General features: G+C 42.3%; 1 protein-coding gene across 1 annotated transcript in view; it reads left to right on the top strand.

The window, feature by feature from the left end:
- Positions 1 to 16557, top strand: part of SLC41A3 (solute carrier family 41 member 3) — a 131839-nt gene extending 115282 nt beyond the window's left edge. The window contains exons 11-12 of the mRNA XM_080813098.1: positions 14251 to 14399; positions 15642 to 16557. Coding sequence (XP_080669224.1) covers positions 14251 to 14399; positions 15642 to 15851 — 359 coding nt within the window. The 3' untranslated portion in view covers positions 15852 to 16557. The remainder of the gene's footprint in view (positions 1 to 14250; positions 14400 to 15641) is intronic.
- Positions 16558 to 18468: the final 1911 nt, after the last annotated feature.

Raw genomic sequence — 18468 nt, 5'->3', positions numbered from 1 at the left:
CCCTGTTTGTTTCTCAGAGTCCACAGTCTCCGTGATTCATGTCCCCCAACTCACTTCTCATCTGTTTCCCCATGTCTTCCCTGTTTTTCCTTATGCTCCACAAGTAAGTGAAGCCATATGATAATTGACTCTCTCTGCTTGAATTATTTCACTTAGCATAATCTCTTCCAGTCCTGTCCATGTTGATACAAAAGTTGGGTATCCAACCTTTCTGATAGAGGCATAATACTCCATAGTATATGTGGACCATATCTTCTTTATCCATTCATCCGTTGAGGGGCATCTTGGTTCTTTCCACACTTTGGGGACTATGGCCATTGCTGCTATGAACATTGGGGTACAGATGGCCCTTCTTTCCATGACATCTGTATCTTTGGGGTAAATACCCAGTAGTGCAATTGCAGGGTCATAGGGAAGCTCTATTTTTAATTTCTTGAGGAATCTCCACACTGTTCTCCAAAGTGGCTGCACCAGTTTGCATTCCCACCAACAGTGTAAGAGGGTTCCCCTTTCTCCACATCCTCTCCAACACACGTTGTTTCCTGTCTTGCTAATTTTGGCCATTCTAACTGGTGTAAGGTGGTATCTCAATGTGGTTTTGATTTGAATCTCCCTGATGGCTAGTGATGATGAACATTTTTTCATTTGTCTGGTAGCCATTTGTATGTCTTCATTGGAGAAGTGTCTGTTCATATCTTCTGCCCATTTTTTAATATGATTGTCTGTTTTGTGTGTGTTGAGTTTGAGGAGTTCTTTATAGATCCTGGATATCAACCTTTTGTCTGTACTGTCATTTGCAAATATCTTCTCCCATTCCGTGGGTTGCCTCTTTGTTTTGTTGACTGTTTCTTTTGCTGTGCAGAAGCTTTTGATCTTGATGAAGTCCCAAAAGTTCATTTTCGCTTTTGTTTCCTTCGCCTTTGGAAACATATCTTGAAAGAAGTTGCTGTGGCTGATATCAAAGAGGTTACTGCCTATGTTCTCCTCGAGGATTCTGATGGATTCCTGTCTCACGTTGAGATCTTTTATCCATTTCAAGTTTATCTTTGTGTACGGTGTAAGAGAATGGTCGAGTTTCATTCTTCTACATAGGCTGCCCAGTTTTCCCAGCACCATTTATTGAAGAGACTGTCTTTTTTCCACTGGATATTTGTTCCTGTTTTGTTGAAGATTATTTGACCATAGAGTTGAGGGTCCATATCTGGGCTCTCTACTCTGTTCCACTGGTCTATCTGTCTGTTTTTATGCCAGTACCATGCTGTCTTGGTGATCACAGCTTTGTAGTAAAGCTTGAAATCAGGTAACATGATGCCGCCAGTTTTATTTTTGTTTTTCAACATTTCCTTAGCATTTCGGGGTCTCTTCTGATTCCATACAAATTTTAGGATTATTTGCTCCAGCTCTTTGAAAAATACTGGTGGAATTTTGATCGGAATGGCATTAAAAGTATAGATTGCTCTGGGCAGTATAGACATTTTAGCGATGTTTATTCTTCCGATCCAAGAGCATGGAATGGCCTTCCATCTTTTTGTGTCTTCTTCAATTTCTTTTAGGAGTGTTCTGTAGTTCCTCGAGTACAGATCTTTAACCTCTTCGGTTAGGTTTATTCTGAGGTATCTTATGGTTCTTGGTGCTATAGTAAATGGAATCGATTCTCTAATTTGCCTTTCTGTATTTTCATTGTTAGTGTATAAGAAAGCCACTGATTTCTGGACATTGACTTTGTGTCCTGCCATGTTACTGAATTGCTGTATGAGTTCCAGAAGTTTGGGGGTGGAGTCTTTTGGGTTTTCCATATAAAGAATCATGTCATCTGCGAAGAGAGAGAGTTTGACTTCTTCCTTGCCAATTTGGATACCTTTTATTTCTCTTTGTTGTCTGATTGCTGTTGCTAGGACTTCTAATACTATGTTGAACAAGAGTGGTGAGAGTGGGCATCCTTGTCGTGTTCCTGATCTCAATGGGAAGGCTGCAAGCTTTTTCCCATTGAGGATGATATTTGCTCTGGGTCTTTCATAGATAGATTTGATGAAGTTCAGGAATGTTCCCTCTATCTCTATACTTTGAAGCGTTTTAATCAGGAACGGATGCTGGATTTTGTCAAAAGCTTTTTCTGCATCAATTGAGAGGATCATGTGGTTCTTCTCTCTTCTCTTATTGATTTGTTCTATCACATTGATTGATTTGCGAATGTTGAACCATCCTTGTAACCCAGGGATGAATCCCACCTGGTCATGGTGGATAATCTTTTTAATGTGCTCTTGGATCCTGTTTGCTAGGATCTTGTTGAGAATCTTAGCATCCATATTCATCAGGGATATTGGTCTGAAATTCTCCTTTTTGGTAGGGTCTTTGCCTGGTTTGGGGATCAGGGTAATGCTGGCTTCATAAAAAGAGTCTGGAAGTTTTCCTTCTGCTTCCATTTTTTGAAACAGCTTCAGGAGAATAGGTGTTATTTCTTCTTTGAAAGTTTGGTAGAATTCCCCAGGGAATCCGTTGGGTCCTGGGCTCTTGTTTTTTGGGAGGTTTTTGATCACTGCTTCAATCTCGTTACTAGATATCGGTCTATTCAGGTTGTCAATTTCTTCCTGGTTCAATTTTGGGAGTTTATAGTTTTCCAGGAATGCATCCATTTCATCTAGGTTGCTTAGCTTATTGGCATATAACTGTTGATAATAACTTCTGATGATTGTTTCTACTTCCTTGGTGTTAGTTGTGATCTCTCCCTTTTCATTCATAATTTTATTAATTTGGGCTTTCTCTCTTTTCTTTTGGATTAGTGTGGCCAATGGTTTATCGATCTTATTGATTCTTTCAAAAAACCAGCTTCTAGTTTCATTGATACATTCTACTGTATCTCTGGTTTCTACCTCATTGATCTCTGCCCTAATCTTGATTATTTCCCTTCTTACGTGTGGAGTTGGTTTGATTTGTTGTTGATTCTCCAGTCCTTTAAAGTGTAGAGACAGCTGGTCTATTCTGGATTTTTCAATTTTTTTGAGGGAGGCTTGGATGTCTATGTATTTCCCCCTTAGGACCGCCTTTGCTGTATCCCATAGTTTTTGGAGTGAAGTGTCTTCATTCTCATTGGTTTCGATAAATTGTTTGAGTTCTTCTTTGATCTCCTGGTTGATCCAAGCATTCTTAAGCAAGGTGGTCTTTAGCTTCCAGGTGTTTGAGTTCCTTCTGAACTTTTCCTTGTGATTGAGCTCCAGTTTCAAAGCATTGTGATCTGAGAATATGCAGGGAATAATCTCAGTCTTTTGGTATCGGTTGAGCCCTGATTTGTGACCCAGTATGTGGTCTATTCTGGAGAAGGTTCCATGTGCACTTGAGAAGAATGAGTATTCTGTAGTTTTAGGGTGGAATGTTCTGTATATATCTATGAGGTCCATCTAGTCCAATGTGTCATTCAATGCTCTTATTTCTTTATGGATTTTCTGCTTCAATGATCTGTCTATTTCTGAGAGAGGCATGTTAAGATATCCTACTATTAATGTATTCATATCAATATGAGTCTTTATCTTGATTAGTAGTTTTCTTATGTAATTGGCTGCTCCCATATTGGGGGCATAGATATTTATAATTGTTAGATCACCTTGGTGGATAGTCCCTTTAAGAATAGTGTAGTGTCCTTCTGTATCTCTGACTACCGTCTTTAGTTTAAAATCTAATTTATCTGATATGAGAATCGCTACCCTGGCCTTCTTTTGAGGCCCATTAGCATGAAAGATGCTTCTCCATCCCTTCACTTTCAGTCTGGGTGTATCTTTAGGTTCAAAATGGGTCTCTTGTAGACAACATATGGATGGGTCCTGTCATTTTATCCAATCTGCAACCCTGTGTCATTTTATGGGCGCATTTAGGCCATTCACATTGAGAGTGATTATTGAGAGATACGTTTTTATTGACATTGTGTTATCTTTGAAGTCTTTCTCTCTGTCGATTGTCTCTATATTTCTGTTCAATGCTATTCTTAGGGTTTTTCCTCTTTTATAGAACCCCCCTTAATATTTCCTGCAGTGTCGGCTTGGTGGTTGCATAGTCTTTTAAGCCTTGTCTGTCTTGGAAACTCTTTATCTCTCCGTCCATTTTGAATGTCAGTCTTTCTGGATAAAGTATTCTTGGCTGCATGTGTTCTTCTCATTTAGTGCCCTGAATATATCTTACCAGCCCTTTCTGGCTTGCCAGGTCTCTGTGGACAGGTCTGACATTATTCTGATGGGCTTTCTTCTGTATGTAAGGAGCTTCTTTGTCCTAGCGGCTTTCAAGAGATTGTATCTACAATTATGATTCCTCAATTTTACTATGAGGTGCCTGGATGTTTTTTTGGAATTTATAATCTTGGGGGGAGACCTTTCGGCCTCTAGTACATGAACACTTGTTCCATTCGCAAGATTGGGAAAATTTTCATGAAGAACTTGTTCTACTATATCTTCTAGACTTCTTTCTTTCTCCTCCCCTTCAGGGATTCCAATAATTCTGACATTGGAACGTTTCATGGCATCCTTTATTTCCCTGATTCTGTTTTCTTGGCTTCTAAGCTGTTTGTTCCAGGCTTCCTCCTGATCCTTTCTCTCTATCTGTTTGTCCTCCAGATCACTAATTCTATCTTCTGTCTCAGTTACCCTAGCTTTTAGAGAATTTAGATTAGATTGGAACTCATTGAGAGCATTGTGAGCCTCATCCCTGGTGGCCTTCAGCTCTGCCCTAACATTATGAACATCATCCCTGGTGGCTTTCAATTCTGCCTTAATCAATTCCGTTTGGTCATCCATGGCTTTCTCCAACCTAGCTATTGCCTGGATATTTGTTAGCCTGAATTCTCTTTCTGACATATTGTCTATGTTGATAGCCGTTAGTTCTGTTGCAGAAGGCCCATCCTCTGTATTTTTCTTCTGTTGGGGATTCCTCCTCCTAGTCATTTTGGTGAGAGATGACTGGCCAGATGTAGCTGGATGTATTGACCGTGGTGCAGTCAAGGTGCACCCTGGAACGCTTCTGAGCACTCAGGATTCCCCACCCAAATGAGAGAAAAAAGAAAAGAAAAAGAAAAAAGAGGGAGAGAGAGAGACAGGAAAAAAAGGGAAGATAAAAGAGAAGGTTCAGCCCAAATGGGCCCAAGGTAAGATTTATGACGTACATATACAAACAAAAACAGACAAACAAAAAGACTGAGAAAAGTATATGACAAGAGAAAAAAATATATATATAAGCAAAAAAAGTAAGAACCTCGTCAAAAAGAACCCCAAGTATAAGATTTATATATTATCAGGACAAACATAAATACACAGAGACACTGGCAGAAGAAAAAGATGGGAGTATGGTTATAGATTCTCAGTGTGGGCGAGGAAGGTTATTTTGATTCTTCCTGGATGTATCTTGATATCTTTGTTAAAGGACTCAACTTTCCTAAGATAAAGGGGGATTAAAAATTGGTTTACCTATAGGGGTAGCATTGATTGGAGAAAGGGGGTTACCTTGAAGTTTAACTCTATATGAATATTAGAAAATAAAAATAAAAAAGGAATAAACTGGACTAAACTAAACTAAAATTTTTTAAAAAATTAAAAAATAGAAAAGCAAAAGAAAAACACATGTGTATGTATCAAAAAATTCAGGTTAGAAGTTTATTATGGAATTTGATGTACTGGACATCTCACTGTGATGGTAAATAGGTTAAAATATTATCTATATAAAAAAGGAAAAAAAAATGAACCAGAATAGTGGGAATGAGTTAAAAATAAAAGTTGTATCTATGAAGTAGTGGTGTTTGTTCTCTTGTAGTCTTTTTTTTTTTTCTTTCCTGATTTGTTTTCTGGGGGAGGGGGCTGCCACGTGGGTTTTTCAGTCAATGATGTTCCCTGAGTTAAGTCCTCCCGCCCCCCTCAAGGGGGTGGGCTCTGAGGAAAACAGTTTTTTCAGGCTTTTGTTCTCTGGAGGTTTTTATGTTTGTTCACTTCTTTTCTCTCGCCTTGACAGCTTTTGATGGGTTTTGGAGGTTTAGAGGAAAGCAAACTGCATCCCGACCTCCCTCTCAGAGAGAAGCCTCAGTCTGCTCCCCTGCAGGTGCTGCAGCCGCTGGGCCACTGGCAGAGCAGGTTCTGAGTCGCGGTCCCTGGGGACACAGGATCTCCTGCTTGTATGCAAAACCATGGCAGCGGTGGCTGTCTGGGCAGCTCCAGCCTGCCAGAGAGGTTCCAAGCAGCGATCGCACACTGAGACTTTCCCGCTGGCTGGGGCTGGGACTGCCTGGTCTTTCCAGGTCTAAGAGCGCCGGGCTCGTGCGCACCTCTCCCAGGGGAGGGTGTGGGGCACAGGCGTCTCCGGGTCTAGCATGGCACGGGTCCCAGAACACCAGGCTGGGTGTTCATGCACCTCTCTCAGGGGAGGGTGGGGCACGCGTGCATCTCAGGCAAGGTGCGCGTTCTGCCATCTGGTGTGGCTCCCAGCCCCTCATGGGAGCCGGACTCCACTCATTCTCGGGAGCGCTGGTAGCTCAGGGACCAAGACCTGGTTTCTCCACCGCACTCTCTGGCTCAGTGCCAGGGGAGGCTGTCCTGGGTCCAGGGACTTAAGCCCCTGTCCCTAGCTGCCCTGATTCCCACAATTTCCCACCCCCCCCCCCGCGATCCTTTGCTCTTTTGAGTGCTTTCAACCAGACTCCAAGTTAACGCTGGTCCCCAGACACAGGGCACTCTCGTATTGGGGTATTATTTTCCAATCGGTCACCTCTGGTGGCTCCCTCCCCCTTTTGTTTATCTTCCGATATCAGTCCGACGTTCCCACTCCACTTTACCTGCCCACTGGCGTCTTCTGCCCCCTGTAGAGATCCAGACGTGTATAATTCTGATCTCAGGCTGATTTCATGGGTGATCAGAGTTCTTTGGTAGGTAATCAGCTCACTTTAGGGTACAGGTTGAAAAGGCGCCTCCTCCTACTTCCCCACCATCTTGTCTCTCGACTTTGAAGCATTTTAATCAGGAATAGATGCTGGATCTTGTCAAATGCTTTTTCTGCATCTATTGAGAGGACCATGTGTTTCTTCTCTCTTCTCTTATTGATTTGTTCTATCATATTGATTGATTTGTGAATGTTGAACCATCCTTGCAACCCACAGATAAATCCCACCTGGTCATGGTAGATAATCTTTTTACTGTACTGTTGGATCCTATTAGGTAGGATCTTGTTGAGAATCTTGGCATCCATATTCATCAGGTATATTGGTCTGAAATTTTCCTTTTTGGTGGGGTCTTTGCCTGGTTTGGCGATCAAGGTAATGCCGGCTTCATAAAAAGAGTCTGGAAGTTTTTCTTCTGCTTCAATTTTTTGAAACAGTTTCAGGAGAGTAGATATTATTTCTTCTTTGAAAATTTGGTAGAATTCTCCAGAGAACCCATCAGGTATTGGGCTCTTGTTTTTTGGGAGGTTTTTGATCACTACTTCAATCTTATTGCTAGATATTGGTCTATTCAGGTTGTCAATTTCTTCCTGATTCAGTTTTGGAAGTTTGTATGTTTCCAGGAATGCATCCATTTCCCTTGGGTTGGTTAACATATTGGCATATAACTGTTGATAATAATTTCTGAGGATAGTTTCTATTTCCTTGGTGTTAGTTGTGATCTCTCCCTTTTCATTTATAATTTTATTAATTGGGGTCCTCTCTCTTTTCTTTTGGATTAGTTTGGCCAATGGTTTCTCGATCTTATTGATTCTTTCAAAAAACCAGCTTCTAGTTTCGTTGATGTGTTCTACTGTATCTGTCATTCCTAGTTTATTGATCTCTACTGTAATCTTGATTATTTCCCTTCTTCTGTGTGGGGATGGCTTAATTTGTTGTTGATTCTGCAGTTCTCTAAGGTATAAAGAGAACTGGTGTAATTCTGGATTTTTCAGTTTTTTTGAGGGAGACCTGGGTGGCAATGTATTTCCCCCTTAGGACTGCCTTTGCTGTATCCCTTAGGTTTTGGACTGAAGTGTCTTCATTCTCATTGGTTTTCATGAATTGTTTAAGTTCTTCTTTGATTTCCTGGTTGATCCAAAGATTCTTAAGCAAGGTGTTCTTTAGCTTCCAGGTGTTTGAATTCCTGTCAAACATTTTCTTGTGGTTGAGTTGCAGTTTCAAAGCATTGTGATCTGAGAATATGCAGGGAATACTCTCAGTCTTTTGGTATTGGTTGTGTCCTGATTTGTGACCCAGTATGTTGTCTATTCTGGAGACAGTTCCATGTGTACGCCAGAAGAATGAGTATCCTGTTGTTTTAGGGTGTAATGTTCTGTACGTATCTATTAGGCCCATCTGGTCCAATGTGTCATTCATGCTTTTGTTTCCTTATTGGTTTTCTGCTTCAATGATCTGTATATTACTCAGAGTGGTGTGTTAAAATCCCCTATTATTAATGTGTTCATATCAATATGAATCTTTATCTTGTCTTATGTAGTTGGCTGCTCCCATGCTGGGGGCAGAAATATTTGCCATTGTTAGATCTTCTTGGTGGATAGATCCTTTAAGAATGATGTAGTATCCTTCTGTATCTCTGACTACAGTCTTTAGTTTAAAATCTAATTTATCTGATATGAGAATCACTACCCCAGGCTTCTTATGAGGCCTATTGGCATAAAAGATGCTTCTCCATCCCTTCATTTGCAGTCTGGATGTATCCTTAGGTTCAAAATGGGTCTCTTGTAGACAGCATATGGACAGGTTCTGTCAGCGTATTCAATCTGCAACCCTGTGCAGTTTTATGGGATCATTTAAGGTGTTCTTGTTGAGTGTGATTATTGAGAGATACGTTTTTATTGACATCGTGTTGCCTATGAAGTCCTTGTTTCTATAGATTGTCTACATATATTTCTGTTCTATGACACTCTTGGGTTCTTTCTTCTTTTACAGAATCCCCTTAATATTTCTTGTAGTGCCGGCTTGTTGGTCACATACTCTTTTAAACCTTGCTGGTCTTGGAAGCCCTTTATCTCTCTATCCATTTTGCATGTCAGCCTTGCTGGATAAATTATTCTTGGCTGCCTGTTTTTTTTTTTTTTTTTGTTTGTTTGTTTTTCATTTAGTGCCCTGAATATGTCTTGCCAGCCCTTTCTGGCTTGCCAGGTTTCTGTGGACAGGTCTGATGTTATTCTGATGGGCCTTCCTCTATACGTAAGGAATCTCTTCCCCCTAGCTGCTCTCAAGAGTTCCTGTCTAAAATTATGATTCATCATTTTCACAGTCAGGTGTCTCGAGGTCTTTCTAGATTCTGTGATCTTGGGGGGAAGCCTTTTTGCCTCTAGGATATGAACACTGGTTCCTTTCCCCAGAGTGGGAAAATTTTCATGGAGGATTTTTTTTTACTATATCATCTAGTCTTCTTTCTTTCTCCTCCCCATCAGGGATTCCAGTAATTGTGACGTTGGAATGTTTCATGGCATTATTTATTTCCCTAAGTTTTTTTTTTTTTTTCATGGCTTTTAAGCTGTGTGTTCAGGCCTCCTCCTGATCCTTTTTCTTTATCAGTTTGTCCTCTAGATTACTAATTCTATCTTCTGCCTCAGTTACCCTAGCTGCTAGAGAACTTATATTAGACTGGAACTCATTGATAGCATTGTTAACATCTTCCCTGGTGGCTTTCACTTCTGCCCTAACTGATTCCATTTTGTCATTAATGGTTTTCTCCAACCTAGCCATTGCCTGGATAAATGTTAGCCTGAATCTTTCCGACACACTGTTTATGTCCATATCCAATAGCTGTGATGGAGAGGGCACTGTCTCTGAATTTTTCCTCTGTTGGGCATTCCTCCTCCTAGTCATTTTGGTGAGAGGTGTGTGAGGGGATATGTAGCTGACTGTATCAACCATGATCCAGGCAAGGTGCACCCTAGAATGCTTCTGAGCAATTGGGAGTCCCCACCAAAAGAGAGAAAAAAGAAAAAAAGAGAGACAAAGAGAGACGCAGGAAAAAAAAAAAAGAGAGAGAGAGAAGACACAGCCAGAATGGGTGTGTAAGATGTAAGATTTATAAGATACAGAAACAAAAACAGACAAAAAGACTGACAAAAGTAAATGACAAGAAAAATAGAACCCAGCCAAAATGAACCCCAAGTATAAGATTTGTATACAACAGAACAAAAACAAATACACAGAAACACTGACAGAAGAAAAAGATGGGCGGGTGGTTATAAATCCTCAGTGTGGGGTGGGGGGAGGTTATTTTTATTCTTCCTAGCTGTATCTTGATATGTTAGTTAAAGGATTCAATTTTACTGAGATTAAGGGGGATTAAAACTGGCTTATATTTAGGGGTAGCATTGATTGGGAAAAGGGGATGACCTTGAAGCTTATCTCTATATGAATATTAAAAAAAAATAGAAAAGCAAAACACAGGTGTATGTATCAAAAAAGTTCAAGTTAAAAGGTATTATGGAGGGGCGCCTGCGTGGCTCAGTGGGTTTAGCCTCTGCCTTCGGCTCGGGTCATGATCTTGGGGTCCTGGGATTGAGTCCCGCATATGGGCTCTCTGCTCAGCAGGGAGTCTGCTTCCCTTCCTCTCTCTGCCTGCCTCTCTGCCTACTTGTGGTCTCTCTCTGTGTGTCAAATAAATAAATAAAATCTTTTTTAAAAAAAAGTTATTATGGAATTTGTTGTATTGAGCCTCTCATGATGGCAAATAGATTAAAAAAAATTAAAGGAATGAGAGTAGTGGGGACGAATTAAAAATAAAAGTTGTATCTATGAAATATACAGGTTTTAGGGCAATACCGGGAGCTTAGTATCTTCTTTGTCCCTGATATTAGGGTTTTACAGTTTTATGGGGACACTGTGGTGGTGGTTGTCCTCTCATTTTTTTGGCTGGCCTTCTGGGGAGGGGCCTGCTGCTTGGTTTTTCAGGCAGTCTTGCTTGGGTTGAGTCCTCCTGCCCCCTATGAAGGGGCTGGGTTTTGAGGAAACTGGTTTTTCAGGCTTTTGTTCTCTGGAGGTTTTTTTGTTTGTTTGTTTGTTTTTCCTTGGAGGCTTTTGGTAGGTCTTGGGAGGTTTAGAGGAAAGCAGACTGCACCCAGACCTCTGTTTCAGAGAGAAGTCTCAATCTGTTCCCCTCTGGGAGGTCCAGAACACACAGACTCCCCCTCTGCCACTTCCCATGGGAAGATCATGCCCCCAGTCACCATCTCAGGGGCTGCAGGAGCTCCTGCTTGTCTCTGTACCCTGGTGCTACTAAAACAGTGAGCAATATTAGTCCATAGAGCCCACTTCCAGTGACTGCCTTTGTGGGGGCTGCTGTCTGGGCAGGTCCAGACCACCAGAGAGATCCCAACCAGAGATGTCACTCTGATATTTTCATGCCCACCAGGGCTGGGAGTGTTCAGACTCTCTGAGGTCCTAGAGACCACTGGCTAGCACCTGCAGGGACCTCTCTCAAGGGAGGGTGTGGAGCATGGCTCAGGCCCGGTTGTGCAATGCACATGCAGTGTGCAAAAGTCTAGAGAGCACCGCCTGGCATCCACCCAGACTCTCTCACGCTTCCCAGAGGCTCAGGAACCATGGCCTGAAGGCTTCGCTGCATTCTCTCTGGCATGGGTGGTCACAGGCATTGGCCGTCCTGGGTCCGTGGGCTTAAGCCCATGCCGGTGACCACCCAATTCTGCCAGTTGCCCCTTAAGATCTTTTGCTCATTTTGAGTGCTTTTAACCAGACTCCAGGTTAATGCTGGTCCCCAATCACAGGGCATTCTCATTTTGGGGTATTACTTTCCTATGGGTCACTTCTGATGGCTCCCTCCCCCTTCTGTTTATCTTCCAATATCAGTCCGATTTTTCCCACTCCATTTTACCCATCCATTGGTGTCTTCTGCCCCTACAGAGATCCAGAAATATGTAATCCTACATCTCAGGCTGATTTTGTGGGTGTTCAGAGTGTTCTGGTAGATAGCTCACTTTAGGGGACTGGTTGAAACAGCTTCTCCTACTTCTCCACCTCCTTCCCTTTTTTTCTTTTATAAGAAGTGATTTCTGATCGAATCCCAGGCATTCGGGGTATATATTGTGAAACTCTGGGTCTTGTTTAAGTCTTTTTCAGCTACCTTTTCTGACACTGCACTACTGAAGGAAAGGGAACACATCGCTTCCTAACTGCCAGGTGAGGTTAGAAGCCTGAGTTTCTTCCCCACCCCCACCGTCACCACCATCTCTGTTCAGACTCTGGGGGGAAGAGGAGTACTTCTTTGCTGATGGGATACTTTATTTTTGCTGCCCGCATGGCCTTCACAGATGTGGTTGGGTGGAGAGCTCATTGCCAACAGGCAGAGTACCACTTACTCTCCACTCAGCCTTCTCTATTCCACCTCAACCAGAAAGGGTGAGTGCCAAATTCCACCTAGATTTGGTCAGAAGTTCAGGCTCCCCACTTGGCCTTTGCTGATGGAAGTTGGGCTGTAGTTTTTCCTGTGATGTTCGGCTGGTATAGAAAAGTTGTCCTGTGTTTTGCTAGGCTGTCCCTCTTTTGGACCTTTGACTAGACAGAGAAAGCTTTTGTTGAGTCTTTTTTTTTTTTTTTTTTTTTTTTTTTTGGTCTGTACCCATTGACATATATGGGTTTCTGACTTCTCCAGCATTTGGTCTGGGATATATGAGGCAAAACTCTCACAAAACACCAAAACAACTACTCAGGGAACTCACTTCCATGTTGCCCAGTTCCCTGGCCAGCCCACATTTTCTCTCCACCTTTTCAAATTTTATGTTTGTTTTATATGTAATGTCCAGGGTCCTTTTTAGTTGTATGTAGTGAGAGGAATAGGAAGAAATATGTCTAGGCATCTTGTCTTGAAGGGGAAATTCCCATTGTATTTTCCAATTTGTCATCGAAGTATAGAAAATCTATTTCTATTTCTCTATTATTTCTGTACCTGTCTTGATTCAGGCTCTATAAAAGAAGTATAGAATGGGTGGGTCATAAACACAAGAAACTAATTTTTTATAGTTGTGGTTTGTGGAAGTTCAGGGTCAAGGCACTAGCAAATTTGTCTGGTGATGGCCTATGTCCTAGGTCATAGACAGCTGTCTTCTCACTGTGTCTTCACATAGTAGAAGGGGTGAAGTGTCTGAGGTATTTTTTATAAGGTTATAAGTGTTAATGGCATTTATGAGTACTGTACCCTTATGACTTAATCATCTCCAAATGCCATCACATTGAGGGTTAGACTTATGACATATGGATCTGGGTGGTGGAGGGCACCTAGAAGCTGTAGCATCTGAATATTTCACTGAATTGTTATTATGTAGTGTTTCTACAGATTTTCTTGAATTTTAGTGCCAGCTGCCAATAGCAATTATTTGTTTTGTTTCTACTTTTTTTTTCAAAGAATCTTTTCATACCATGTCTAATTTTTCATGATGAATAGTAGATTTTGGAGCTCTTGAGTGTTCTCACCCCCTCTCTACCTCTTATTTTATGGTAGCATTTTTAGCTTCTAAACTGTATGGTTGTTCCTCCTCTTTCTTCTTAGTTTACGAACCATATTAACTCAGAGGTGAATGGAGACTTTTTATTGAAACTCTGTTTCTGTTTGAAAAGTCAGTTGCATTCACATGTACAGTTTCTTAAAGTGTGTGTGGTTGGGGCATGGAAGTCACACTTTTTGGAGAGTCTCAAATTCTTAGAGCACTAAAGCGAAACAAGAATGTGCTGAATGAGTCCCTGAGGCAAAGCATGAGGAAGGGGCTGCCTGAGGCCCCCCATGAGTGTGCCACCCTTCCCTGGATTACTAATTCCACATGCTGAGCCTTTGTTCATGCACATTCCAGAGCTCTCTTCCACTTCCAGCCCCTTGCATATTCTCTTTCCTCTGCCTCTGCCCAGAGTCCTCCCTTCTGGATTCATATCTCAGCCAAGATGCATCATCTCTGGAGGACTTCTAAGTCTCTAGTATTCATCCTTCTAATATACACTTTGTTCTCTATCACATTATCCTGGCTTATTTTCATCCTAGCACTGGTCAGTTTGAAATGACTTTTCTTGTTTGTTTGTTTCTGCTACTTGATTCTGGTTTTGTTTATTTTTTCTCTTCCCTAAAATGTCAGTTCCATGAGGGAAGGGACAGGAGTATATACCTATATACAAGAACATGCCTGCCACATAGTAGGTGCTCAGCAAATACCCATGTAATAAATAAATAATGTGGATGCCTCACTGGAGACTGCCACATGCCAAGGTGGCCTCTGCTGCCCAACAGGTCACAGAATCTCCTTGGTTTTATTTTTTTTCAGAAGTTAATTCCATATCAGCCCGAGTTCTGCTCTTTCTGGTAGTTCCGGGTCATCTGATTTTCTTCTACATCATCTACTTGGTGGAAGGCCATTTGGTCCCAAACAGTAAGATCTTTGTGGTGTTCTATCTGCTAGCAAGCCTGATCCAGGTAAGGATGATTATAGCAGTACCAAAACAGCACTCACTGGTTAGCCAGCAAGATTTGTCTCCCTGTCCTGGGAATGATGCTGGGGGAGATAAAGTTGGGGTTTCCTGGACATGGCTGGGTACAGTCCTCATCTTCCAAGAGTCAACTTGTTCAAGCACAAGGGCATGATCCAGACAGAGAGGCCACTCCACACTCTGTGCTGCACACTTCCCCCTGTACATTCCACACAGCACATGCTACATTGCACACTTCATAGGGTACATCCCCCACAGGGCACATTCCATACCACATATAGAACACTGCACACTCATCAGCAGAGGATCAGATATGGTCCTGAAGTGGCAGCAAGTTTCTGTGAAGCAGGTTGATGAGTGGGTCCAGCTGAGGAATGGGCCATGCACACCATCCATCACGGAAAGGGTGGGCAGAGACCAGCCCCCTGCTGGAGTGTTGCTAAAAGGCATGCATGGACTTCAGTCAGGGCTGAATGATGATAGGGACATGATGAAAGAGATTAAGCTGGTGCCTGCCTCTGGGTGGTACTCAGCAGACTGTCTGCCCAGACTAGCTGGCTGATGTCTCTTGTGGGCCCATGTTGTTGGCAGAGAGAACTGCGGGCACTGAAGGGCAGTTCTAGGAGGGTAGTGCTACAACGAGGTACTGATGTGTTCAAATCTCCCTGAATTAGGGCATTTGCAATTGCAACATATCTCTGACCCTGAATGGTGGACTGGGACACTCTGAGACACTGTTTTGAGCAGGAGCAAGGAAGGAGCTGGAGTGTGCCTGGGACAGGGGACTGAGGAGCCCTGAAATAAGGCCAGGACTGTGCTCACTACCCTGTGGCACTTTCAGGAAAGGCTTATTGTCGAAAGCTGCCCATACAAGGACCTTCAGCAAATCCAAATTGAATCCATGTGCCAATAAGGCCTATGTCTTGAGTTTCCAAAGACAGTGTGACAAGCTGCTGTAGCAGAGATGGTCTTTCCAGCACCTCAGTTTGCCATGAGCAGGGCCTGACCACAGAGAAGGAGGCTAGGCAAGTATGGGTAAGGGTGGACTTCCTGCCTTTCCATGAGCTCAGAGCTGGGCATTGACCCCAAGAAAAGCTGGAGAAAGGGGACTCCTTGGAGTAGACATGTTCACCTTGGTATCTGCCTTTGAAATTTGCTGGTGTTTCTTAGTGATGCTTGGCTTTCTGACTTAGTTGTAATTTTTTGTGTCTGCTTGCTCTTATGCCAGGTGGCAATCCTGCTGTACCTGGCAGAAGTGATGGTTCGGCTGACATGGCACCAGGCCCTGGATCCAGACAACCACTGCATCCCCTATCTCACAGGGTTGGGGGACCTCCTAGGGACTGGCCTTCTGACACTCTGCTTTCTTATAAACTGGTTATTGAGAAGTGAAGCAGCGCTGGATGGCTTCTCAGAACCAGCATCTGGACCTCCATAATGAGCCCAGGCAGCCTCAGTTGCTCAGTAGAACTTTCCTTCGCACAAGCAGGGTACAGCATACAGTTTCTCCCTGCCTGGGTCTTCTGGAAGACGATTGACACCTTCTGGAAGATGGTTGACACCCTGACTCTGCTGTGGCCCTTTGTCAGTCTGCAAAGGACACTAACACACATCTTTACTCTGGAGTTGGAACCTGAGCCTATAAAGGTGAGGGAGGAGTGAAATCAGAAGCATTGTTTGTGTGTGAATGTGACTACATGTTCCTGGACATAAGTGCACACCCATGTGCTTGATGAGTGCAAATGAGTGCAGATGTGTGTGTAGAGAGCAGGGGACTCTGGCCTGAAGATGCTGAAGGAAGAGACATATCCAGTACACATGGGAGATACGCTGGCACTGTTCTGTGCCCATGCAGCCTGGTTTGGGGAGAAGCAGGAATGAGATGCCTTCTGTGCCCAAGCCCCAAGACTGAGCTGTGGCTTAAGCTCAGTCTTCACCATGTCCAAGCGTTGTGGGCCATTCTGCTGGTGTGCCTGCCAATGCAGTCCTTCCCAGGACAGCCCTTTCTTGTACACCCTTCATCTGCTCCCAGTATTTAATCCTGTTGATATTTTTTCTCTTTTTCTTCTTTTTATGTTTATGTGAAACTTCTCTTTAGAGTTTAATGATTAGAGAAGTATAAAATAAAATATACAGTATATTATAAAAAAAAAAACGGAATAAGAATAAAAAAAATATATATATACAGTATATTATACTTGGCCTTTGTGTCCTTAAAGATAGTTCATACCACCATGAGCTTGGGGTCTATAAGTAAGAAGATCTCTGGTATTTCTCTAGTTTCTGTTTCTTAAACTCTGCTCTCCAGAACAGAAGCATCAACATCACAGCAAAACTTGTTAGAAATGCACCTTGTTAACCCACCTTTCCTTAGGCCTGCCAAATCAGCCTGTCTAGGGGTAGAACTCAGCAGTGTAGGTTTCATAAGTCATGTTGTTCTGATACACTCTCCTGTTTGAGAACCACTACTCCATAATGCTCTCACTTTTAAAAAAGATTTTATTTATTTAATTGACAGAGACACAGTGAGAGAGGGAACACAAGCAGGGAGAGTGTGAAAGGGAGAAGTAGGCTTCCCGCTGAGTAGGGAGCTCATTGTGGGGCTCGATCTCAGGGCCTTGGGACCATGACTTGAGCTGAAGGCAGATGCTTAAGAACAGAGCCACCCAGACACCCCATGCCCTCACTTTTTAAATTAAATGTTCCTTCCTGTTTCTTTTTCTTTCTCTTTGAAATTTATTTTATTTATTTATTTAGGGAACACACACAAGTGGGGGGAGTGGAAGAAGGAGAGAATCTTAAGAAGACACCATACTAAGCATGAAACCTAACACAGGGCTCAATCACATGACCCCAAGATAATGACTGGAGCCAAAATCAAGAGTCAGATGCTCAAGTGACTGAACTACCCAGTCACCTTTATGTCTTATTTCTTATTAACTCATTATAACAACTTTGTTTTTTATAATTTTTTATTATGTTATGTTAGTCACCATAGAGTACATCATTAGTTTTTGATGTAGTGTTCCATGATTCATTGTTTGTGTATAACACCCTTTGCTCCATGCAATATGTGCCCTCCTTAATACCCATCACCCAGGCTCACACATCCTCCAAGTCCCTCACCTCCAAAACCCTCAGTTTGATTCCCAGAATCTATAGTATCTCATGGTTCATCTTCCCCTATGACTTCCCCCACCTTCATTTCCCCCTTCTTTCTCCTAAGGTCCTCCACGCTATTCTTTATGTTCCACAGGTAAGTGAAACCATATGATAATTGTCTATCTCTGTTTCACTTGTTTCACTTATAATAACCTCCTCCAAGTCCATCCATGTTGATGCAAATGTTGGGTATTCATCTTTGCAGATGGCTGAGTAATATTCCATTGTATATATTAATGACATGCTCTTTATCCATTTGTCTTACTGAGGGACATCTTGGCTTATTCCACAGTTTGGCTATTATGGACAATAATTGCTCCTATGAACATTGGGGTGCATATGGCTCTTCATTTCACTACATCTATATCTTTGGGGTAAATGTCCAGTAGTACAATTGCTGGGTCATAGGAAAGCTCTATTTTTAATTTCTTAAGGAATCTCCACACTGTTTTCCAAAGTGGCTGTACAAACATGCATTCCTATTACCAGTGTAAGAGGGTTCCCCTTTCTCCACATCCTCTCCAACACACATTGTTTCCTGTCTTGCTAATTTTGGCCATTCTAACTGGTGTAAGGTGGTATTTCAATGTGGTTTTGATTTGAATCTCCCTGATTGCCAGTGATGATGAACATTTTTTCATGTGTCTGTTAGCCATTTGTATGTCTTCATTGGAGAAGTGTCTGTTTATATCGTCTGCCCATTTTTTGACATGATTATCTGTTTAGTGTGTGTAGAGTTTGAGGAGTTCTTTATAGATCCTGGATATCAGTCTTTTGTCTGTACTGTCATTTGCGAATATCTTCTCCCATTCTGTGGGTTGCCTCTTTGTTTTGTTGACTGTTTCTTTTGCTGTGCAGAAGCTTTTGATCTTGATGAACTCCCAAAAGTTCAT

Source organism: Martes martes (genome assembly GCF_963455335.1).
Source record: "Martes martes genome assembly, chromosome: 1".
Lineage (NCBI taxonomy): Eukaryota > Metazoa > Chordata > Mammalia > Carnivora > Mustelidae > Martes > Martes martes.
Note: the sequence above shows the minus strand (reverse complement) of the source record. Positions and strands in the feature narration are given on the sequence as shown.